At 40.2% G+C, this 26,946-nt stretch overlaps 1 protein-coding gene across 2 annotated transcripts in view; it reads right to left on the reverse strand.

Annotated features, from left to right (window-relative positions):
- TMC5 (transmembrane channel like 5) overlaps positions 1-26,946 on the reverse strand; it is a 571,516-nt gene that overhangs the window by 241,300 nt on the left and 303,270 nt on the right. For both annotated transcript variants that reach the window (XM_078665241.1, XM_078665242.1), the window contains exons 10-11: positions 23,376-23,520; positions 10,515-10,679 (exon numbers count right to left, since the gene is read on the reverse strand). In XM_078665241.1, coding sequence (XP_078521367.1) covers positions 10,515-10,679; positions 23,376-23,520 — 310 coding nt within the window. The remainder of the gene's footprint in view (positions 1-10,514; positions 10,680-23,375; positions 23,521-26,946) is intronic.

Here is a 26,946-nt window from a genome sequence, read left to right on the forward strand (position 1 = left end):
CAGCTGTGCCCTTCTGGGAGTTCTATCCTGCGGGAATGATCTATTGCTCCATGTCGAGAGGACATCATGAATCACCGGATCTTGCATCCCAAAGCGTTATCAGGTGGTACTCCAGGTGGTTCGTTTGAAGCAAACAGACTACGGGTCCCAGAATGCACTGGTTTGTTGAATGAAAGCCAAGGACTGAAAACAGCACTGACAGGGAGCGTCATGGCAACACTCGAGCCTCTTGTCGATCAATGACCTGGCGGCCCTTTCTGTCATCTCAAAGTGGATCAGCTGTCCTTGCCTGGAAAACAAAGGGGAGGGTTTGGGGGATGGAGCTCTTTCACTTACTCTATTGATTTCACCCCAGTCGAATGACTGTTTCATGAGTGCCCTTCAAAGGCCCTATGATTATGCCCCGCATGGGACCACCTCTAATTAATGTAAGCATAACAGAGGGTTTATTGCTCAATTCACTTTAATTTTAAAGTGTTCCTTTCCTTCCCCATCAAGTTATTGATCACTTTCCTTCAGGTCCCTTCACCGGTACCTGGTTTAGGCCTCCGGGCACAGCACGGCTCTTGAATATCCCCCTTGACTGGAAGCGCTTTACAAGACAGACAGATTCCTAAAAATCAATAGCCTTGGCATGGTGGCTGTGCAGGGTTTCCATCGAGTTCCACGTCGCTGTCTTGTAGCTTTTATGTGTTATGTATGTGTGTGTTTGTGCCTGGAGGCTGCGGCTCTCCCTCTGCCAGTGCTGCAGCAACAGAGGCTTGTGCAGCTGCTGTCCTCAGTGTGCACATTTGGATGTCATACAAGCCTATCTTGCTGCTTCTTGTGTGGTACCTTGTGTGCCAGTGAAATGTGCAATGCTGGTGCCTGCCCACAATCAGCTGGCCGACAACGAGTGTGATATTTATCACACCTCAAATCTCCCACACATCAAGGATCGAGTTTTATTGGGGGCATCAAATACAACGCAATAGCGATTAGTGTCTGAAAAATGGGTCAAAACATGGATTTTGGTGCTTACCACACTGACATCCCCAGTGCCCGTTACTTAGCAGGCATTTCCCAGGTTAACTTCAGGGGGTTTGAACTGAGGGAACCTGTGGGGGCTGCGGTGCTTACCGTACAACTCACAACTGTGAAATGTACTGTACAGTAATAATAATAATAATAATACAGAAATTTCTAAAGCGCGAACAGCTACCTCGCCAGGAGGTGTCCCGGCGCTATGTGAGCAGCTCAGAGGGAACAATAAGTAAAGCCGGTGGATCAGATCTTTTGAGTAAAGAGCCACGTTTTTAATTGCTTCCTGAACCCAATCTCTGATGTTGCCGACTGAATGGCAGGCGGTAGGGCGTTCCACAGCTTCGCCGTGTTTGATGAAAAGGTCCTACCTCCCAAACGCGCCTTTCTGACTCGTGGGGCGTGTAACTGGAGTAGGGAGTTTGACCGTAAGAGTCTCACCTGTTCATACCTAGGGAGTCTTGCTTTGAGATAGCTAGGACAGGTGCCACGGATAGCTCTAAAGCCCGAGTTAGCGCCTACAGTACCAAGAGTTATCACACATCACCCACTGGGCACAGAATTGATCGGGCCCACCAGCACCACTCCACGCCACAGCACCACTGAATGCCACAGCACCACTGAATGCTACAGCACCACTCAACACCACAATATCACTCAACGCAACAGCATCACTCAACGCCACAACATCACTCAATGCCACAGCATCACTGAACGCCACAGCACCACTGAACGCCACAGCACCACTGAACGCCACAGCACCACTGAACGCCACAGCACTACTGAACGCCACAGCACCACTCAACGCCACAGCACCACTCAACGCCACAGCATCACTCAACGCCACAGCATCACTCAACGCCACAGCATCACTCAGCGCCACTGAACTCCACAGCATCACTCAGCACCACTGAACGCCACAGCATCACTCAGCACCACTGAACGCGACACCATCACTCAGCACCACTGAACGCCACAGCATCACTCTGTGCAACCATTCAACAACAACTGGTTCAAATATGTTCTCTCCTTGTTTCAAGCTTTATTACAAATGTCACTAACAGATGTTAATACTTCACTTCTGTTCTTGGATTTTCGTCACAATAAAATACACTGAACATAATCTTCACAAAAGTTATTTACAAAAGTTTAAGCTATTGCCATTATAAATTACAATAACTTTTATTGGAGTATGAATTATTTAAAAAAATTAAAAGCCATTGTTATTTGTAATATCAATACATGTAAGTCACGTAAATACAACACATATTACATTACAAATACTATAGGTATCACATTTGCGAAAGTTAAAACTATTGGCATTGTTAATGACAAAACTATTGATTTCGCTATTTTCAAAACCAACACATATATAAAAAAAAAAAATTTACAATACCAATAGCTCAAACTTTCCTAATGCGAGACCTATTGCATTGCAAATGCGTGTTTTTTATATACCAGGCGTTTCCCCGGTGGACTGGAGCGCTCTAAGGCTTGCTTTGAAAGCCCAGGAACTGGGAAGCTTCATGCAACAGAGAGGGGGGGGGCAAGCGGAGAAAAGTGATCAGAGAGGAAGTAGAGAGGAGAAAAGGAAAAAGAGAATGGATGGATAGAAAAAGAGACATCAGATCACATTTGCCAGGGCTACTTTTTGTTCCCATTCTGGCCCTGTCTGCACGGTGGGAAATGTGCTATGTATAGTTCTGCATACAACTAATCTCTTATATTACACTGAAGGGCAATCTTGTCCTGTGTCGTGGGAAATATATTGCTTCTAGGACAACACCTTTTTTTCTCTAAACTAAAGGTTTTCCGAGCTGGGGAGGTTTGAGCATCGCAGGCGACAATCTCTAAATAGAGCATTTGGTCCACTGCCAAGGTCGTGGGGGCCATGGATTCCAGGAGCCACTTCAAAGTTTCACCATTAAACATGAAACTGAATAAGCTGGAATCAAAGGATACATTACATGATGGATGTACCAATGACACTTCATCAGTTGTAAAACCTTCCAAATAGTCTGGTTTCCCTGCCTCACATCTAAATCTCACCCCACTTACTCTCAATGCTCAAATTCACTGGTCCACTTTATCCCCTCATTCTAATTGAAAGTTAAACCTACTCAAAATGCAACCACACTCTCCGCAGGATTGATGAGGACATGGGCTCTACACCTTTTTATTTTGTGGGGATCTTCTGGCCATCACCAATTGCAAATTTGTTTAAAAGCGAATTACAGTGAGGCCGAGGAGATGATCTTGGGTGGCAGTGATGAACTCTGGGTAACTAACTTATAGTCATACAGAGTTAAAGTCTGTTATGTCTTTGGCAGACCAGCATAATGCTAGAGTATTGGTGGATACACAATGAAGTAAGCACTCTGAGGACAGAATGACAAGGATGCAGTAAAACAGACACACAAAGCATTTGCAAATATATTTACAGGTCTAAACAGATCACATACACAAATGCAGGAATGATCGGTCTGGCTCTGGTCATGTTGATGTTCAATGGTTAATAAAATCTATTCTAATTACAAACATACAATGCTTTGTTGAAGATTGATGTGACCATACAAGGGACTGGATGTGATGTAAATGTGCCACAAATAAAACATCCAATAAGCAGGTTTTCATTACAATTGGGTATGTCTTGATTGCTCCTACCCCTTCTTGTGAGCCCTAAGTCCATTGTACTTTATGCTGTTTTCACCTTAAGATCCATAATAAAGTGTTTTAGTTTGTCTCACCTAATAATCACATGGCAGAGTTTATAACAATCATGTCACCCTACTTTGATTATGGGTATTCTGTTAACTTGGGAATGTCCACCTACACAATCATTAGTTTACAAGCAGTTCATAGTATTGTTGCCCCCTTGGTTAAAAAAAACAGTTTTTATTGAGTTTACAAACCATTACAAGAACATGGCACAATATCCTCGGGTCACATGCCAATATATTGCGGTACAATTTGGAGCAATAAAGTATATGTTTGCGAGTTGTACAATGCTGAAAATCTGGGAAGAACAATCTTCTCAGGGTAGGCAGGGACGGGGAGACATATAAAGAGCAGAACTGGTGGTGTCCAAATAAACACTTGTACCAACAGCATCACCTGCTGGGGTCTGAGGGTGAACAAGGGACCATCGGCTTCCACACTAGCTTGTATATTAAAATGGGGATCTGATTCCCCAAAACGTGCCAGTTAAGTTGTTAAGGGGCCCCAGATGTATCTTGGCCGGGAAGCCATGATCTGTACCTGTGCATTATGTTCACAAAGAGTATTGCAGCATTTCAAATCTCCATGCCAGTCCTGTTTGCGCTGCACCATGGAACTCCCCAGCACATGGCTATGCGCCTCTTTGCCAGCAGCAGGACAATTACTATTTCACAAAGCCCAGGAGGGCAACCAGGCACATGAGCTCCAACCGAAATATAATTATCTCAGCAAACAAGTCTAGAAGAACAATCCAATGCTAATTGGAGAAAGTCTGCATAGTCATGGGAGCACTGAAGACATTGATTTGAGTGGCAAGGGTCTATTTTGGCCCTGTGGGCAGGTATGGAGTATGGTATACAGACAGAATATTGAGTTGAAATTATCGACAGACAAGAGTATCAAGTCAGAAATATTGTGACATGGAAATATCGACATTAATATTGTAAATGTCAAGAATATACTTTTTTTAGGTAAGTAATATCGATTTTTAAAATACAGAAGTCAATAAAATTGTTTGCAAAAATATAGTTGTTTAAAATGTAGTTTTTTTGTTATTGTTATGTATTTTAATATATTTTTTTAATGTTTTTGATGTAATTTTTTTGTTTAATTATTGTATATGTTTCTTATTATATTAGTTATATTTTTAGTAGTAATGAAATTGAATTTAATTAAATGATGGGGCCGATTGCGATGTTAGTCGTAAAACCTCTATGACGACATCCTCGGTTTAAATTTTGACGGGCTGATTGCGATACTGGCGGTCGGAATTGAAACCGGCAGGTCATTCCAGCTGCCTTCCGAGTCGGAACCGGCAAGTAATCCATATTGACAGCGGTTTATGCCAAACGGATTACGAATGCATGGTTTACGGCAGGGTTTCTATGCCGGCCTTTCCGACTTGGAAACGCTGTCAGGAAGAATTGTTGGGGGCCCCTAGCAGGGCCCCCTTTCCCTTGTGGCCCCCGTTTTGAAGCTGGCTTACGTTAATCCCTGCACCTTGTGGCAGGCAATTTGAGGTGCCTGTCATGGGGTTCAGGAATTAACACAATCTATTTCTCTATGGGAGCTTTTGTTACGGCCAGTGCGGTTGCATCATAATTAGGCAGTCGGGACAGCCGACCAACAACGTAAGATGCTCCTTAGTGTTTTTTTAGTTCTGCAGTGGGTTGTGGGTTTATTAGGGGTATAGGGTCAGAAGTCATTTAGTTATAATACATCAATGAATATTTTATATTTAATATTATTTATTTAATTGATGGTTAATTGTACCAATTAATTGTTGGTGTAAATGTTTTGTGCGGTGGTTGTGGGATTTATAGGGGTAAAGGGTGAGAAGTAATTTAATTTGAATTAAATACTAATTAGTTGTTAATTAATAATTAATTTTTATGTTATTTGTTTAATTACATCTTTTTTTAGTTGTGGATTGTGGGGTTTATCTGGGGTAAAGGATGCGGAGTAAATACATTTTAATTAATTAATAATTATTTGATAAATGCTAATAAATATTTCATTGTAAATTCATTATTTTAATTGTGCTATTTTTTTTAGTTCAATTTTAGGTGGGGGTTGTCGGGTTTGTAAGGCTAAAGGGTGGGAAGTTAATTATTTTTAATGAATGTATATTTATATTTAGTTTGTAATAAATAATATTTGTTTAATTGATATTTAATTGTGTTAATTGTGCAATACTTTTTTTTACTATTTTAGTTGTGGGTTGTGGGTTATGTAGGTCCATGGGGTGGGAAATAAATTAGTTTAAAGTAAATAATTAATATTTTTTAAGAAATATTATTGATTAATTTGATAATTTATTATGTTAATTGTGTAAATAATGTTCGGATACATTTTATCAGTGTTGTGTTTTTTGTGGGGGTACCCTGTGGAAAATACATTAGTTTAAAAAGTCATTAATAATTAATATTTAACTAACGATAATTGGTTTGTTGATAAATATTTATATTATTAGTGTATATAAGTTTTTGTTTTAGTTAAGCTTTATGTGCAGGTTGTGAGTTTTGTGTGGTTATAGGGGAGAAGTAAATACATTAAATGTATGTAATAAATATTCTTTTGTTTACTTTCTAAATAAAACATTTTATTTGTGTGAAAAATGATTTTTGTATTTATTTATAATATTTGTAGGTATTTGTGCTATACATATAACACTGTAATATGTTGTTATTTATTTAATTTTAATATCAAAATTATTTGTATTTTTAATCAACACATTTATATTTTAATTTATGTAGTTTAATTGTTTTAAATTATTGTGTTCCTTATAATATTTTTTTTAATGTTGCACTGACTGGAGAGAAAATAGTAAATGTTACCCCTCTGCAATCCAACACTTTGCCTACTATTGCACTGACTGGTGTGGGAATAGTATTTTTTTTTCCTCTGCAATCCTCTGCAATTATGCAATTGCATAAATTGTAGTGGAAATAGTATATGTACTAATTTTAAAAAGTGTACTTTGCTTTATATTGTTTAAATTTATATAATTTTGTGGGTAATTACAATTATAATATTTATAATTATTAATGTTTTTAATAATTTATTTTTAATAAATGTCATTGTTTATTTTTTTCATTATTTATTTGTATTTAAAAGGGTTTGTTTTTTAAAACAATTATTTTATTGGATATATGTATATATATTTTTTTACATAATTACATTTACAAAAGCTTTAAATTATAATATAAATGAAAAATATTAATACATTAGATATATGTAAATACATATATATTTATTAATCTATGCTTGTTTAATTTAAAAAAAAATATTAATTGTTCTATTTTTCCCAAAAACTATTGAATACCTTTTTTTATTATATTAGTATTATTATTTAATGTAATTAATATTTACTATTTAAAAATCACTATTTTAGACAACTATATTAATGAGAGCGATATATTTTTTTCAAAATGTTTGTAATTTCAATCATAAATATGGGAAGCCGATTTTTTTGACAAAGCTATTTTTGACTCACTATTTTGTATGTAGATATTTTGGTAATTGATATTCTGTGAAAGAACTGTGGAGTATAAGCGATGCAGATATTTAAAATGTATGAGTTTATGCTTGTGATTTATTTAAATCAGTTTGATTTGCGTGATGCAGTACGTCCCCTGGGGAATGGTGGTTTCAGTTCCTAAATCTCTACTCCATGCAACTCTAAATCTGTCCGGGATGTCAGTTTGTGTTGCAAATCATGTTTTATGGAGATAGGATACCCATTTGGTGTTTTTGGTAGAACGTATAATCAAGGGGGTAAGTCTGGAGGTTCGTCGTGGAAGCCGGGCATACCTGTCTGAACAGCATGACGCACCCTTAAGTAGAGGAAGTGGTATAATGAGGGGGCATCTGCACCACTCAACTGCTCCAGTGTGGCAAAGGCATGTTGGGGTAAAGATAGCTTACCTCCAATTTCATCAATACACGCTGTATTACTCTGTCAATCCTGGTTGCTAGTAGTAGGTTACTTAAAATCGGTATGGCTAGACAGTATAAGCTAGGGTGGCCTAGTCGTCCACTCAGCCTTTTCCAGGCCCAGCAGGTGATTGCAGTAGCCTTCAGTGTGTTGCATCTCTAGGGAGGCCCATAAGGGGAAGCGTGTGGAGGGGTGTGTCACAGACCTGATCTATTCAGGTTGAAAGTAGGGGTGTCTGGTGTCAGGATGATACCAGTACCTTACATAGTGAAATTGTGCTTCTAAATATTAGAGCTCCAGGTGTGGTACTTTTAGGCCACCCTCTCATACGGCAACATGTGAAAGTGCCATCTTATGAGGGGTTGCCTATCGATCCATATAAGTTTTATGAAGATGCTATGGACCATTTTGAAAATGTACCGGGGAGCAAAATGGGATTATTGAAAAACAATAGAGAAAACAGGGAAGAGCCACTATTTTAATGATGGCAATTCTGCGAGACATTGACAAGGCTAGCTTAATCTAGAGCACCACCAGTGTTTCTAGCTGGTTGAGCGCAGGGCCATAGCTTTGTTGGACTAAAGCCTGTTTGTCACGATGCAGTTCATAACTAGATATTTAACAGTGTCAGCGACCCAAGAAATTGGGTATTCTAGGGGGGCCTGCAATTTGGAGTCCATAAGGAGGAAAATGTCAGATTTCACTCAGTTGATGGTTTCGACAGAGTGATGGCCAAATTGTATGATCTCACGGATTATGAGAGAGAGGTGGGACCCCGGTTCATGAATGAACAACAGAATGTCATCTGCCTACATGGACAAGATACGGGCCGTGAGCAAAAGACAGACCCCTGTGTGAGTGGTATTCCTGCAATTGGCTCGCCAAGGGGTCCATGGCCAACAAGAAAAGCAGAGGAGACAGGGGGCATCCCTTTCTCGTGCCTCTGGATATCGATGTAGGGTCAGTTTTGGAGCCAGTTACCAGAATATGGGTAGGCGGGTTGGTGTAAAGTAACTTGATAAGTGTATTAAAATCTGATGGAATGCCCAACTTTGTCACCACTAGAAATAGTTAGGGCCACTCCAAAGAATCAAACCCCTTCTTCACATCAAAAAAGACCGCTATTGCAGGTACCTGTGGGAAAATCTGATCTAGCACTGCAAAGAAAGTATGCAGGTAGATGGATATTTGTGCCTGCTCATTGCTGAGTACTATTAAGAAGAACAAGGGAACCCACTCGGTAAGCAAGGACCAAGGGTATTAGTAATATCAGTCAACAAAGGTCCTTGACAAAAGACAGAATGCATAGACTTAGAATAATTATAGGCCACAATCTGCACTATAATGAGTAAGGTGTCCAGCCGGACCCTGAATTTAATCAATGCTAAGAATAGAAAACATTAAAAACTACATGTATATAGTGGGACACAATCCTGTATCCACAACAAAAACAAGGCTAGACAAACAATATACAGAGGTAGGAGGTTAACAGGCAATTGTACAAATTGTGAGCAGCTAGTACAAAATAGAAAGGATCAATCTAGCTTTACTCTTGTAGTAAAAACGTATTTATTTCACACAGTGGGGAACTAGTGTTTAGACTACAACAACTGTCGACGGCGTTTCGATCCTGTAAAAATGAAGGATCATCATCAGGACAACCAATGAATTGCCTACTATGTAAGCCTGAGTGATAAGGAGGGCTAGGCTTCCGGGTTCGCTGCTGTGGTAATAGTGCAGGAAGGATCGGGAGTGGAGAATCTCCGTGTGTTTACGCTTCCAGAAATGGTGGAACCATGGGATGGTGGGCGCCTTAGTTATGGCAAGCCTAGATAGAAGGACAAGCAATGCGCCCCGTCTAGCGGCGCAACTGCAATCGGAGGGGAGGCAATTCGAATCTCAGTATGTACACTTCGGATGCGTGGTAGGTGGACACAATTAGCGGTAGCCACCCGGGATCAAGGCGGGACCCACGTGTTCGCAATGGAACAACGGTAACCGTCTGTTGGGTGCAATAAGCGGTTAATTCACCGGGATCTCGACGGGACCTCCGTGTTCACAATGGAACAGCAGTGCACGTCTGTCGGGCAGGATCGCTGTGATCATTGCTGAGGGCACTTAGACACAAGTATATCTGACCAGCTTTTGCCACTGTCTACAAGCTCCCTGTCAATCAGTGAATCAAGTTCAAGGCACTGACTACTGCACAATGCATACTTTTTTTCAGACACGGCCCTACCTTAAGGGAAACTCTATAATATATTCCAACCTGACTACATAAGTTGTATCAAAACCTGTGCACGAATGCCCTTTTTTCTGGCATTGGAAGGTTGTAGTAACTTTCTGGTCTTGATGCTAGTCCTTTGGGAGTAGCTCCACCTTCCAATTCATTCAAACAATGGTGACTTACTGGATACTCACTGTGTAAATTATTCTTGTTTTGTGTGCCACATGTCTACTTCACTTCAGCAATATCTTACCCATAACCATAAATGGAAAGTATACCTTTGCTAAAGAAAATCACACACTGAAGTAATCATAGCATACTACCATTCAGCAGAAATGATTCAATATCATATACATATACCTTTGCTGATGAAACTCACACACTGAAGTAATCATAGCACACTACCATTCAGCAGAAATGATTCAATATCATATACATATATCTTTGCTGAAGAAAATCACACACTGAAGTAATCGCAGCACACCACCATTCAGCAGAAATGATTCAATATAATTCTTCTTTGATTAGCAAATGCCTGCTTTGTTTACATCTGAAAGTTTTTTTAATTTTAACTACTTTTCCCATGTATAGTATAAAGTTCTTGGCCATTACCTGAGTCTTCAATACTTCATCTTTTGAGAGGTAGTAGATGGCAGCACAGCAGCCTGCAGCTGTCCCCATTGAAAGAACCCAAGCAAGTAGGTGAATAAGAAAACGAATAATTCTTTGTCCAGTAGAGAGCTTTAGTTTTTCATGGAGGATGTCAGACAGTGCTTCCTGCAACAAAGGTCCAAATACTCAGTTAAACACCTTCTTTGTGTTCTATATAAACATTTCCATAGGACCATTTAACCATCTAACTTATCAGAAGAAAATATGGACAATAAACGAATTAGGAGCATTTTTTGCACCTGACTAATTCATCTTAACTCCAGCAACCATTTTAATCTAAGGTGGATCTTAAGAGATCAGTATTAAACTCAATAGTGCCAGATTAATCATTGTTAGTGAGCTTTCGCTACCAGCCTTTCACACATCAATCGGCTAACCGTGCAAGAAATGGATTTTATAATATTGATGCTAAAGTGAATGAACCTGTTGGGCAGAGATAAAAAATATCCACACTCTCAATTCTCTGAGATAGAACCATGGTATGGTACTAAACACCAGAATAATATCAATATCCCTTTAATCAGTTAGACGCTAGTCAATCCCAGAATACAGATTTATCTAAAATAGGCAATTATGTAAACTTTACAGATGCTGACTGAGTAACTATGGTGTGTGCAGTAGACAACATTTTAAATATACATTTCTATGATTTAAATCAATCTCTCATAACATTTAAACAGAGATTTAAACATAAACTAATCTGACTGGTCAAAATTAAGTTGATGCCATAGCAATATGAAGGTTGAGGGTGTATGTGTGACCATTATCCAGGATAGTGGTAAGTGGCCTGTGATGAAAAGTTTGCCTTCCCAGCCTTTATGACTTTGGTTGTCGGTTGGTTCAGTAGTCAAAACCCAGCTCAAGGAGATGGTGTGGTTGAGTTGAAGTACAGTGCAGCCAAAATATCCCAGTTGCAATAAAGATTTGACTGTCTACCCGGAGTTGGGAGTTTTGTTTATGTATAAAGCACTTTAATTATACCTTTGCTGCTCATGATCCCACTGACTGTGAGAGCCAGTAACCAATATTAAAAAGACACACAGAAGTAAAATGTAAAGCAATGAACTTGTGTGTTCAAACAAATACAAAGTGTCTCCTACATCAGTATTTGCAGGATGAATATAGGGAACATATTTTTATCATAGTTTAGTGTTATTGTCTATCTATCCCTTAAACTGTGGCTAACTCATGATGAGGGAGACCTAGTAACTCCAGGCCAACAGCTCCACACTCAGAGGGTTTTGGCCTTGGTGATGAAGTGGTGTTTGTGCATGTGAAATCCATGGGAACAAGTTGAGTGCGAGACCACAGGCATCAGATTACACACTGGAATCACTTGGGTTCTTCCTAGGATCTCGCAATGTGGCTAGCATGTATACCAACTGGGTGATGGATCTCTAGATAAAAAGGTTAAGGTCAGAGGGTAACCGAAAAAATAAAAGATGTGTAAGGGTAGAGTGTACACACCACTATGCTCATCTGTCCTTGTAGATAAAGTTTGGCCTTGTGGAAGCCCTCTTCTAGTCTCTTTTGAGAGAAAACAAGGAAGCACACAACAAGGAGTGAACTTGCCACTCGGATCCCTGACCAGGAAAGTGTTTCTCGTTGTAATATAAGCAGAAAATAGCTATTGGAACTAAGCATGTAAAAAGATATAAATTATGGGATTTCATTTTACAAAAAAGATTTTCACTGCATTCTCTACTCCAAAAGCAATACATTGATAGGTAAGCATACCTAGTTCTTCTTGGCCGTTATGGTTTCATTCATTTTAGAGGTTGTTCTTTTATTGCAGAATTTATCAGAATGCTGCAGTTTACCTGGCAGTGTGGAGTGATCTGCTTGCAAATGTGGCTTATAAATTAGAGGATAGGTAGCCTCATATTTACGACTGTCATTCTCCAATAATCAAAGGTTTTTTCCTTGGTTCTCTATATTTTCCATTTATTTAGTACTTGTAAAGCCCAAACCATCACCCTATCCAGGGTATATTTGCACTAAAGGATCTCATAAATAGGTGGACTGGGGCATTCATAAAAAGCAAGTTCACTAAAAGGACAAATGGACATTTTTACACAGTCAAAAAGGTTATTCTAGAGGTAGAATCCTTGTTTTAAAGCTTCCCTTAACTTTAGTTTGCTTTCTCTCCTAAGATGAATTTGCATCTAGTTGCATCTGTTAGCTGCAGCAGCAGAGAAGGCGCAGCCTACCAGTGTGGAGAGAATACAACTTTGGTATTGTAAGTCGAGCTTTAGAAGCTGACCACAGCACACAAGTAGGCTGGTGCCACCTGAAACAATCTTTCAAAATACTATGGGAGCTCTGGCTGTTGTATGTAGCAGGCATCATGAGAATCTTCTTAACCTATTAGAACACAGGATAGGACTCTCCGGTACTGTATTAAAAGGTTCTCTTCATTCCTAAAGAACAGCGCATTCTTAAAAACCCACGCTTTATCCGATCAATCTTCTGTCATGTAGGGCATACCTCAAGGTTCTACTCCATCTCCTACTCTGTTTAACATGTACACTGAGCCCTAAACAAAAACCTCAAACTCTCACACATCTCCGACTGACTGCATGCAGAAAATACTAAATTCTACTTGAAAATTACCTCTCCCGAAGACATTAACACACTGACAAAACTGGCTGACTCGTAATGCACAAAAAATAAATTCTTACTGATCTTACCACCCAACATCACCACTAGGATCAAAGACTGGCTACTGCCTTGAACTGCACCCCACATATTTTTGATTCAGCTAAATCTTTAGAAATAATTCTTGACAATAACCTTTCCATGAAAAATCACATCAGTGCCTGCACCAGAGGAGCTAACTATCAACTTCAAGCACTAAGGAAACTAAAATCTTTCCTTCCAATGGCTGATCTTAAAACCTTGTGGGTCTTCCAGAAATTAAACTTGCACCACTGAAGGCCACCCTGAATGAGGCAGCAAGGCTTGTCACTGGCTAAAAAAAGGGATCATATCCTCCCTGATGTCCTATCATTGAATTGGCTCCCATTTGATCCATTTCAAAATTGCCTGCTTGACACATAAAGCTCTTCACCACAACACTACCACTTACTTGTCACAGACACTAACTCTATCGGGTCCAACCCTTCTACTTACTTCTTTAAAAAAGAAGTAAAGCTTCTGCTATCAAATAGCTTCCTCTCACTTTGAAACTTTACTTCCCCCATTCTCAAGCATGTTGCCATTCCCTGCTTATCAGAGAGCATCATGACATACATTGGAGTTTTCCCACTCCATTACTTACAAGTGACGATTTGCCCTACCTCGCCATCCTATTACCTGATTATGTAATTTTGGCTATTTGACCAATCCCTGTTGACTTCTATTGTTTATCGTTTGTACTGTAACTACTTTTCATGTTGCTATGAAGTGCTCTATCACCTGATTGGATCTTACCAATATCTTGGGGGGGTGGAGGGGGGGGATGGGGGGGTTATATTGTTTTCCATGTGCACTACCAATATGCGTTGTTCTTGTAAAGCGCTCTGATACCCAACTAGGTGTTGTTCATGCTATATAAAACACAAAAAAAGAAATGAAATAAATAAAATATAAACTCCTTTATTTACCGGTAGCCAATGTAACAACTCAAGGGCCTGTGAAATAGGATCTCTACCTCCCAGGCCTAAAATGAACCTGGTTCCGTAAATTTGAACTACCTGTAACCTACTGAGCAGATAATCTGAGAGCCCTAGGTATCAGGCGTTACAATACTCTAGTCATGCATATACATAAACACATATAATAGCCATTTTTTTGAGAAAAGGAGAACAAATGTAAAATTCTTTTTAGAGTTCACAGCTGAAATAAATATAATCTGATTACTTCCGGACGCTGATCACTGCTCATTGCTTACCCCTAGAGACCGCTGCCTTCGACCTATAGCCCAGATCTCTGTTTGTTGTTCACCAGCATGGGGCCCAGCACTGGTGTGCACTGGTGTGCTTGTGCCCCCTGCAACACGACCCCTGTGTTCGGGGGGGACGTGTAGAAGCAGCACCATCACTGACAATTATATTTTCAGCCCTATTTTGCCGTCCTATGACGGGCAGATGGACTTAGCCCGGCTGACCTCAGAGCACCAAAGGTCTGGCTGCAGACGCCGGCTCTGTTGCAGCCATGGTCCGCTTTTACCAGAGGGTGGTGGTGAACCGTGTTTCTAGTGAAGTTGAAGGCCCCCTAGATTTCTAAACACCTGCTGTCACGCTGCAGCACGCTTTGTTTGGCCTTGAGGCAGTGAGGTCATTGTAGCAGCAACCGCACACTGGGCCACGGAGGTCGACTCCCCCCACTACTATTTGGCCCTTTAACTCTTTCCTGGAATCTTGAAGACATCTTTTGAAGATTCCTTCACTCCTATAGATGCCCATCTCAGCTGCTGGATGTTGGCAGTTTGATGACATTTTTCTACCTGAAGTTGGAGGAGTAGGAAAAATAATAATGAAAGGCAAGTGGCAAGAGGCACGGGTAGTGGGGGACAAAGTCAGCTTGGCATACTTTGAATGCAAAAATTAGGATTGCAATAAGGGTTAGTCGAATGCACAGTTTTAGGTGCTGTGGCATAGGGGCAGACTGGGTACGTCCAGCTGCGGCTTATGGGGCATTGGCACGCCCACTCACTTTTCACCCAAATGCAGCTCAGATTAGCATCTGGGAAAACGGATCATTTAAAATCTTAAACTGGTTATGGACCCAAGAACGTATCTCCAAAAACACTTTGTTCCAGTGAACCTCTAGCAGATTACTTGTACTCACTTGGCTAGCAGACTTGAGTCTCTCCTGGGGGATCCCAATATCAAATCTCAAGGAGACATTGCTAAGAAAAAGGCAGAGTCCCTAGTTTGTGAAGTTCTAAAAGATTAATAGCTGAGATCGGGCCGCTTAATTCAGGGTAGGGCCTGTTCAAAGACTAAATCTAATCGACCCCAGAACAAAGATGGTCCTGTAACGATGCTGGAAGGAAGGACCCAGATCTTCAGCTTGTGGGACAAGGAAAAACCACCACAAGAAGAGTTGATGCGTACATGGAAACTATTGGGGAGCAAAATTTAAATGCTAAATTGTATATCATTGGACCTGGGGTTTCTGGTGATAAGGGGGAAGAGTTTTTTACTTAAAATGACAATAAATAGTGTTCCGAGGATCTATCAAAGTTACCCACACTGGTGTATCTCCCCACTTGACCACCTCAGGTCCCCCTGTATATGCTTCTGGGACAGAACCCGATTCTTCCCATGCAATCGCTCCAACAAAAACTGTTCTCCAACAGGGGCAACTGTACAGGAGGAGAATTTTACTTTACTGGACATAGACCTATGTAGAAAATATTGGCTGCAGGATAAAAGCAAGATTTTGGAGTCCGTATGTACTCCCTCTGTGGTGGGCCCTATGGGTTTGAAACTCTTTAGTAGTACACCGTCAAATAATTCCTCCTTGTTATCCAACTTCTCTGCAAGCCCTTACCTTGATGCAAGTGGTATTCAACTTTGTCATGCTCCTAATGAAGAGGTTTAAGTATCAGCTGCCTTAGTGTGCTTAGAAAGGTTAATATCCTCTATTCTTAAGCTGTTAAAAAAATGTGTGGGTGACTCTGATTGTGTCCTTGAAACAGTAACAAAATTATTAAGGGAGCTGGTAAGCAATAAAAAAGATAAGGATACTGTTCTCGGAGTTCCAGTGGAAAGAGAAGAGGTCTCGAGGTACAATAATGTGTGTGACCAGATGATGGTTGATTGTCAAACTGACTTTTGTTCTCAGACTGTACAACCACAGTGTAAAAAGTTTAGTAAAAAGTCTTACACACAGTGAGCCCAGTTGAAGCTATAAAATGTATTTTTAAAGCTACTTCTAATACAAAGAAACAAGGAAACTCTCAGGGTGTCGAACAAGATGTGTTTTCAATCTTTAAACCCCTGCCTAAGCAGGAAGTAAACAATGGTGTCTTAAGTGTTCCACTGCAAAAATGGTAGAGTGGGGGGAAAGCGAAGGGGAAAGAAGAAGATTCACTAAGAGGAGGCGAAGGAGATTACATTTTAGAGAGGATGTGCATGTTTTGTTTAGTGCAGAGGGCTCAACTTGACTCCAGCAAGTGTCTAATCAAGTTATGGTCCCCGATAGTAGACCCCTAAATGTAATGGCTGAGGGGCCTGTAGAAGTTATAGTAGATGAACACAGGATGCAGCCTTTTATTCCTTCACTGTTTAACCTAATGGCCGTGCCCTTCCAAAATATTGTTATAAAGGGAGGCCCCTCGGTGTTAGAGGGTCTAACCCTTTATAATGTAAAATGGAAACCTATAGGCTAGATTTTATCCCTTTAATTGGTGCAGTTATAATTTTAAATAGGTCCTTGTTCCTTTAATGTATTTCTGAGACTGACAATTTGAAGCTTATCGAATGTAATGATATTGATTTTGTCTCCCTTTTACCCTCTGAAGTTGGTTTTAAATCAAGAGTAATCTTTTATTCCAAACTTACGGCAAATTTGATATTAAGCTTGTCTGAAGACCAGCAAACTAAGGGATTGAGGTTATTCTAATTCTAGAAGAGGTGGGATTGTGCATAGTGGACAAAACATTTCCATCTCAGTCTCTTTTAGAGGGTGGTCTATGACTGATGTAAAGGAGATTAAAATCCATTTTGATAAATATGGCAGACAAGCATCTGTTAGAGAATCTTCCACTCACCTTACTCAACGAATTTCTAAAGATGAGCCCTCTAAATGGAATTGGTTACCTGGAACTCTATCCAGTGTGTCTCCGAGTAGTAACTTGTTATGCCCAATTTATTTTGCAATGAGTTAGAAATCATATCCTGGAATGCCACAGGATTAAAGAATAGGAGGCAGAAATGGTACTATTTAAAGTTCATTTGAAGCAGATGTGGTTCCAGAAGACTTGGTGTGTAGAGAAAATGGTTTGCGATGATTATATCACTTTAAATTGTAAACTAAAACCCTCAAGAAGGTGACACGCAAAGGTAGAGGAGGCATGTTTGCTATCTAATAAAATGTATTTATTTATTTTGTGGATTTATAGAGCGCAAACCAATCATCCCCAAAAGGATCTCTCGGTGCTATACAATGAGAAAGATCAAGAGGAAATGAGTTTAAAAGAGCCATGTCTTCAGCAGTTTTTTAAAATTGATTAGATCCTTGCAGGACCTGAGGTTTTGTGGGTGCATATTCCAGTGGTTAGCTGCCAGGTAGGAGAAGGCTCTACCTCCCAAACGTGCCTTCCGTTTTTTCTGGGTACACAAAAAGATGGAGTTACTAGATCTCAGTTGTCGGGCTGGCCGATACCATCTGGTTTTGTTCCTAAGGTAGACAGGGCCCTTTCCCAGTAGAGATCTGAAGGTTATGCAGAGCATCTTAAAGATAGCTCTCTTCCTCACCGGGAGCCAATGTAGCTGGTGCAGCAGAGGGGCTGATGGAGTTCTTGCCGGTTTGTTGAGGGCAAGCCGGGCCGCGGTGTTCTGCACTACCTGTAGTCGAGATAAAAGGTCTTCCCTTGCTCCCACCAGCAGAGAGTTTCCATAGTCCAGCCGACTCACCAGGAGTGACCGGATAAGGGTCTTCCTCGCTGACAGAGGGATCCACAGAAAGCCCTTCCTAAGCATTCTCATGGTGCCGAAGCAGGCACCTGATATCGACTTGACCTGTTCCTCCATGGATAGTTTGTTATCTATCTTGATGCCCAGGTTCTTTGCAAAATTGAGTGGAGCTATGAATGTTATAAAGACCCAAGTAACTATTTCTTAGTTGTAACTCCATATAATCATGGCAATCCGCAGAGAACTCCCCTGCTAATACTGATAAATATTTACGTTCCCCTGGGTCTTTTTTTGATGCCCTCTTATATAATTCTGGTTGGGTATTTGAACAGAAACATATTTAATTTTGCCCTAGAACAGACGCAAGACAGGGAAAAAGATGAAGCTATATGGATACCCCCAACCATGTTCCACCAAAAATAAGAACTAATAAGAGAGTGAAATATAAGTTATCAATTCAAATGGCTTCCTCTGGGGTCAAATTTGAAACCCATATTTTAAAGCTCGTTATGAAATTAAAGAAGTCCCTCCCTCCCAGAAGAGGAGTGTCATAGTCCCACTTTTAGGAAGGGAGACCGTAATTTACCTGAAAGCTTTCGGCAGATTTCCCTTCTTGATGCGGTGGGTAAAGTCTTTGCTAAATACTTGCTGACCCAAATTAGGCGGAAGATCATAATATTATTCCAATGGAGCAAACCAGGTTTAGGAGCAAGTATGGAACGATTGTCAATATGACTGCCCTTCAGGCAATAATTTAGAAATATGTCCAAGTTAGAGGGGGTATGGTATATATGGCTTTTATTGCTTTTTTCATGGCATTTGACAAAGTAGACTGTCCTTTGCTGTGGAGTAAGCTTTTAAATGTGGGTATGCCAGGTACCCTTTTACGCTTAGCTCGGGTCTTTCATAGTGATACTTGGTGCCGAGCTCTTCTGGGTGGTGAAAGGGGTTTGCCTCCTTCGAAGGATTTAAATAGCCATCTGCAGGCTCTTCAACAATTTGTAGGGGCTCGTCATTTAAAGATCAACGTATCTAATAGTAAACTTATGTTTGTCCATGGGAAGAGAAAGTTGAAGTATGGCAATATGGTATGGCATCTGGGTGGTCAAAAATTGGAAGTATACCTTTTTGGAGAAGATAGTGTGTTGAAATTTAGTGAAAAGCCCATATAGAAAATAATATGTGCAAAGCTGTTTCTCAGGCTAAATGCCTGGGGTCCCTCTATGGGGCAACAGGGAGAAGGCATTTTGCATCTTTAAAGAAGGCCTATTGCACTAAAAGTCCAGCTTCTCTATTATATGGCATAAAATTGATTGATGTTTTGAAATGGGGTTTCTTAAATACAATAGAAGGTCGGGTTCTTAGAAGTTTGGCATCAGTTAATCCAGGTTTTTTCTGTGTTTGCTTTAAGGTTTGAATTTGGGCTGAGAAGTGCTTTTTTGCAGGGCCTTTTAAAAGATGTACATTAGACAGTGAGTCTTACAAAGAGCAATCATAGCACACTTAGGGGCCCATTAGGATGTTGGGCGGCTCGCCACCACCATGCGGCCCGACATCCTTGCCCGCCCGCCACCCATTACCCCTGCCATATTACTATGGCGGGGGGACCGCGGCGGACGGAAACATCGTCCGCCGCTTTTCCGCCCCGGTCGCCTTGCGGCCGGGCAGAAAAGGGTTTATATGGTGGCGGTGTCTATCAGACACCTCCAGCCATATTAGGATGGGCTTTGGGAGATGCCTTTCCGTGGCGGCAATGCCGCCACGGAAAGGCAGGCGGTCTTTACTTTGGGTGCCCCTGCGGGCCCTCATGGTGAAGGGGAGGTGGGGGGTGCACATGGGGGGTACCTGTGGTACCCCCCTGCATTTGCATACACAATGCGCCAGGCACCACGCGGTGCCTGCAGCTTTGTGTATGCAAATGCATGCCATGCATTTTTAACATTGCGGCTGGTGGTGCTTTCAGTACCGCCTGCCGCAATGTTAAAAATGCGGGATGCACCCGCCACTGTGGCAGGCGCATCCTAATTTCCCCCACGGGACCCCCGCCCTTACGCCGGGCGGTCCCAATCCCCGGGAGGATGGCGGGCGGGCAAAGTCCGCCCGCCATCCGACCGCCCGCCATCCTAATGACCCCCTTAGTTTGGGTTATGAAAAGATATACTAGATGGCCCAAAAGAAAATGTATTAATCTATAAGAATTTCGCTGGGACAGTAGATTTACTGCACTTAGATCTTCCTTCGTTTTTTTCTCTATCACCACAGCAATTAAAAGTTACCTTAAAACAAGCCTTTTGGTACCTGAGCTTTCACATGGACATGAAGACCTGTATATCAAAGAGAGGTTATAATCTGACTATTAATTCCTGTGTGATAAATGATGCACACCTTTATATTTCTTGGAACCAGCTACATGGAGTGCGGTGCTTCTGGTTACTCCTAAGACAAGATATGTTACCTTTAAATACACTCTTAGCCAAATGGTATGGTACTTCTGTGACTTGCAACTTGTACAAAAATTGTATTCAAGCTTTAAACCATGTTTAATTTATTTGCCCTGTTTTTTAACTGTGCTGGTGGAAATGGCTGAGGCTGATATGTTTACAGTTGTCTATTCTTTCAACCTCTGCATTATTACAGTCAATGTATGTACCTCTGAATGAAATGTTTTGAAGAGAATTTTTAACTTTTTAAAGGACTTTTTTATGTTGTATTAAGGACATTTTTATTATGCTGTTGTTACTAAGTTGCTTTTAATCTATGCCTCGATGGCATGAAAGACACTTTAGGTACTGTTTTGGTACTACTTCGTATTGCTGCTAGCTTCGAAACTGCTTTTATTGCCCCTTGGATTTTGCACCTTAGATTTCCCTTACGATTGTTTGATCTTTTAATGTAATGGTTTGAATGTATTATATATTCAAAATTGTGAATTACAATTTGCTTTTAACCATATGTAAATAATTTTGAGTTTTTATGTGGACCTCCTACAGGGTAATCTGTTATGAAAATAGGAAACGGACTAGAGGGAAAATTTCAATAAAGGAAAACTTTAAAACAAAAGGGGATGGAAGGCTGATCGAGGCCTGTCTCTCGGGTGAGGACTCCCTTCTTAAAGGAAGGACTATGACTAAAAAGACCCTGACTTGAACTAATGAAGATTACTAGTGAGTAATAGTTGCATTTATTTTTATAGGAAAATGCAAAATCTAATTCTTCCACCAGAGAAGAATCAACTGATTAGTAGGTAACAACTATGAGTACAAGCATGCAAAATAGTCAAAGGGTCAATTGGCAGGGCAGTGCTTAATTTAAGGAGGTGCTTTCCCCAGAGTTCATTTCAGACCACTGGACTTAAAGAGTTGTAGCCAATCTTTTTGCATTAAAGAACAGTATAATTACTAGTGTGAGGCGAAAGGAGACGTCTATTTCATAAGTGGCACTTTTATCACAACAAAGCGGTAGTGGTGATATTGGCACTTCTCCTAGGTACTGCCACACCCTCAGACTATCATTGGCTGATCTAGGGCAAGATGGGACTGGCCAACGCTGGACTGTCAGTGCTTCTCCTGGTGAGTGATTCAGCGTTGTGGCACTAACCAGTGGCTGGCTGGATTGGCACTCACTGGGCCAGATTTGGATTTAGAGTAAGAACCCTAGCCCAAGCAAATAGGAGCTCTCAATTGTATCCGTGTCAGGCAAATAATCTATCAATTTGTGTTTTAACATACAACTGTGGTGCTTGTAGTTTGCGTTCTGTTATACGTTCTAGACTACAAATACCAGAATGCACAGGAATAGGGCACTAGACTAGCTGTTGTTACTATACATGGAACAAGTGAGGGTCATTTAATTTCTAAATACATGTGGAAAACATTTTGAAACAAATGAGCAAAATGCAAAGCATGCATTGTTATTTCTAATGAGCTGAGTAAATCTAGTCCCGGTCAATGCAATGATGCACAAAGCAACAGGGTTGACATAAGACCTATGTCAGCTATAAAGACAGCACGATAGAGACACATGGGCTCTTTCAGTGAGCAGTACTAGATGTGAGCAGCACCAATGATAAACCGCAAATATCGTTGGACCCTGACAGTTATTTTGTTTTTTAAAACTAAACATTTACCAAAGGTATTGTGCAATTAAAGCTATTTGCGTAATGAGCTCATTGTAGGGATGGATAGTGACAGAAAAAAGAAACACGTTTAATATGGATTTCCTTGTATTTTATTTGAAAAAACGAACCTTTTGCAACAACTATTACTTTGAATCAAGCACACTTTAATGCAATGAGAAGCAAACAACAAGATCTCTTTTGGAGGATTTGAGCAAGAATCTGGTTGAAAATCATTAATTTTAATGTTGAAGATTGGTAACATGGTTCAGGACATTGGACACCAACTCATATTTAAGCACTGGAACAGTTTCTTTCTCACTAATATGAGACATGATGTTCTACCAGGATAAGTCTGACCTGGTTGGGCTTTGAAAGTGGCTTGTGTTTATTTTGTTAAAATTTGAGACATATTTGTGACACTCTCGAGTGTTATGAGAAACTCAATGATGTTGCCAAGAAAGTGAAGACAACTGTTGAAGCTGAGGGTCTGATAAATTGTACAAGCATGATACGGTTGAAAAGGAGTGTTTTTTGTAGTTGGATTCTAAGCTTGTTGTGTTACAATTTCGAGGTGAAATGTCATTGATTATTAGGTGATAGATTTTGCCTTGTACAGAATGTTTCTTCATATACGGCACTACATTTTTGAGGTTTTTTTGTATTATGCAATTTTGTGACTAGAAGGCGGTATCATGACAGATACTGTCTGCATATGACAATGCAATGGCAACATCCTGTCCTGTACATATGAATAGATTGAATTACATCCCTATAGAATTGTGGAGTATATGGGATAAGTGAAGGCAATAGTGAGTAATCACTATGATTATCTGAAGATTTGGGTCATGAGAAGACTATTTTGCCATCCATGTTTTTACTACAACCCATCATTTTAACACACTATAGCTTAATTTTGCCATCATGATGTCAAAATGATCACTGGAGACCATATAATGTTCCCTTAAGATTGCATTTCTACATTTTTATTGCATGATTCATCAATGCACAGGACACTGTCAGGTAACAATGCTCTTTAGAAGCTTATTGTTCATCTATTCTTTCATTCACAATTGGATTGAACATGAAGCTTTACATTACCTTTATTTGAGTGCTGAGGTTTGTCTGCCTTTCTTTGATTGCCTTTTCATGGGTTACGCTGAAGTCCCATGCACAGAGCAGTTTTGTCGCATTTGTAGAAAATGTATTTGGACTGATGAAGTTCTCACGAAAGGACTTTGCCATGCTGTGGGAAAAGCAAAACATGTCACATGTAGAATGAGGAACTAAGATATCAATTTTTAGACTTGCCTTGTTAAAATAAAAATCTGCAATTAAATTCACGGATACAATGTAAATATCCCAACCAATTTACAGCATGATGGGGAAAATATACCAGACCAAAAACTCTATTAGAACGTTTTACAGTACCTTCAGTCATCAACTAATATATATATATATATATATATATATATATATATATATATATATATATATATTACCTACTGGCGGTCGCCAGTAGGTATATATAGTTAGGATTTTTTCTCTATGGGTTTTTTGAAAATTCTATGTCTAATAACTTTGGCGTTTGTGGACGGAATTGGCTGAAATTTTCAGGAAAATGGCACATTTTGTTTCTGAGCAGCCCTTGAAAATTTGGGGGGGGTTCGTCAAGGGGGGGCCGAGAAAAAAGGGGGGTCCCAAAACGTGTTTTTAACATTGAGTTTTCCATAGGGCGGTTGGCCTCACTTTTAGCCCGAACGGCTGAATGGATTTGCACGAAACTTGGCAAAATTGTAGGGACTGGTAGCCCGATGTGCCTTTTGTAGGTCTCAATATATGTGCTCCAGTGGATTTTGAGAAATTAACGTTTAAAAAAAGATATATATCTGTAACAGCGGACCGGGCAGCGTCCTAGGACGCGTACTTTTCGCGCAACGGAGCTTTGTGAAGCGAAGCTGATTGGTTCTCCGGCGTCTGTCAACATTCCAAACAGTCCGTAGCGGCCGCCATCTTGTCTCTCGGTAGGATCGAGAGACAAGAGGAGGCCAAAGCGAAGGGGCAAATGACCATAAGGGGGAATAGTAGATCCTCGCTGACCCCCTAGGTTTGATGTGGAGGTTTTAAAAGGGCCCCGCGGGGCAAAAAAAAATAATAATAATAATAATCGAACACCTGAATGGATTTGCACGAAACTTGGCAAAATATTAGGGACTGGTAGCCCGATGTGCCTTTGCTAGGTCTCAATATATGTGCTCCAGTGGATTTTGAGAAATTAACGTTCAAAAAAAGATATATATCTGTAACAGCGCTCCGCTTCGCGTACTTTTCGCGTTACGGAGCTTTGCGAAGCTGATTGGTTCTCCGGCGTCTGTCAACATTCCAAACAGTCCGTAGCGGCCGCCATCTTGTCTCTCGGTAGGATTGAGAGACAAGAGGAGGCCAAAGCGAAGGGGGAAATGACCATAAGGGGGCATAGTAGATCCTTCCTGACCTCTTAGGTTTGATGTACCATTTTGCCAAGTTTGGTGTAATTCCGTTCAGCCATTCAGGCTGTAGACGTATGTAAATGTCCTATGGAAAATTGCATGGGGAAAACACATTTGAAAGTGTTGAAATTTAGAACCAATTAAAATGTTACTTTGGTTTTGTATTTGTGTGTGATGAAAGTTAATTGGTTATGTATATATGTCAAATGAGAGGAAACCACAGCCATTTTGTGATACTACTGTCTGAGGTACATTTGTGAGGAATTTTTGGTGGTGAATTTCTGGTGTTTGATTTACACAGTACTAACACTTCTGCTACTTTTAAAAAGGTGAGTTGTTAATTTGTAAGGGGAACTATGTTGTACACTTGAAGATAATTTGAAAAATGTTTTCTGTTATTTATTTGCAGTCCTTCTGTTATACTAAATACTTGATGAAGTTAGTTTTATATTATGTATTACTAAAAACGATAAATGAAAGTGATTATTTTTTTCTGCAATTTACAGCAAGCAATTTCAAAATAAAATGGCTCACAATGAAGAGACCGTGGCAATTTCTTTTGAATTGTCCACTACATTGATTGAAATTGAGAGCACCAATAATGAAATATTGTCACAAGGAGGACATGACTTGTATGATTCCATTAGATTGATTGAAATGGACAGCACCAAGAATGAAATATTGTCACAAGGAGATGACTTGAATGATTCCACTACATTGATTGAAATTGAGAGCACCAATAATGAAATATTGTCACAAGGAGGAGATGGCTTGTATGATTCCATTAGATTGATTGAAATGGACAGGACCAATAATGAAATATTGTCACAAGGAGGAGATGACTTGAATGATTCCACTACATTGATTGAAATTGAGAGCACCAATAATGAAATATTGTCACGAGGAGATGACTTGAATGATTCCACTACATTGATTGAAATGGACAGCACCAATAATGAAATATTGTCAGAAGGAGGAGATGACTTGAATGATTTTTTTGATCAATCTCTTGATGGCGAATTTATCGAGTGTTTGGAGACCATAGAGTTACAAGAATCATCATTGCAGACTTTTAATGAGGAGATTCCAGATGAGATGATTGAAGAGGAAATTACTGATGAGGACATGTTACTAGTTGTTTCAAATTTAGAAAATTTTGAAGAATAAATTTATATTTAGAAATCAAAAATTGTTTGAGACATTATTTATTTTTATTTTTAATTTATGAGGTTGTAGCGAAGTGATTGTAGTATAAAATGAGACTTATAGTATAGAGTGCAACATTTTTATGTTACATGGTAAGTTTACTCATATTTACTTCCCTTCTGCCACTATATTATCTCCAATGTGTATTTGACATGTCTTCTTCATCTCCGGCCTCCTTTCTCTCACTGTGTGTCTCCGATGCATCTTATCGCTGGTATTTTGTGTAATTACAGAAGAGAGTAAAATAAAATAGTTCGGAACGTGAAAAGGGGGCAAAGTAGAGTACTCCTCACCCCCTAGGCCTTTTTAGGCGGTCCCAAAAGGATCAGTTTCTGCTTTCCTGAGAGATTATGGTATGAGTTCCATATACCACAATAACTTGCATTACAACATGCAAGATATCTATCTCCTATTACCAACTTTTGGAGATATTCGCGCTAAGCGCGAATATCTCCAAAAAGTAACACCTGCCCTGAGCAGTTCTTAGCCATGTTATCCAATGGGAGGTGGATAACATGGCTAAGAGTATTAGCTCGGTAATGCATGAATATCGCTGAGTTTTTAGCGATATTCATGCATTGCGGCCGTTTATTATCGCATTTGCGATAAACCTTGATAATAGTAAGGTTTATCTTCGATAATTTCTGACGATGCTTAGTGGTAAAAAATTGGTTGGTAAGCATCGTTAGCGATAAATATCGCTTAACTTTGGTAATATGCCCCAACGTCTGTTAACGTTCGATTCGAAGGAAATGAGGAAGTGTTGAAAAACATTGTCTGCGCCATCTTGCCTTTTTTGAAATGCCACACTTTTGTCGTGCACGGCAGCCATTTTAGATGTCTTGACCAGACCCACTCTCTGCACGCTGTCGATTCGTAGCATGGCTCCTCACCCTCGCAAGCATCTTCCCCAGGCACTGGTCACCCCCGCTCTCTGTCTTATGCATGGGCAATAAACCTCCCCCCATCTGCGCTGC

The sequence above is a fragment of the Lissotriton helveticus genome, chromosome 10, assembly GCF_964261635.1.
Source record: "Lissotriton helveticus chromosome 10, aLisHel1.1, whole genome shotgun sequence".
Taxonomy (NCBI): Eukaryota; Metazoa; Chordata; class Amphibia; order Caudata; family Salamandridae; genus Lissotriton; species Lissotriton helveticus.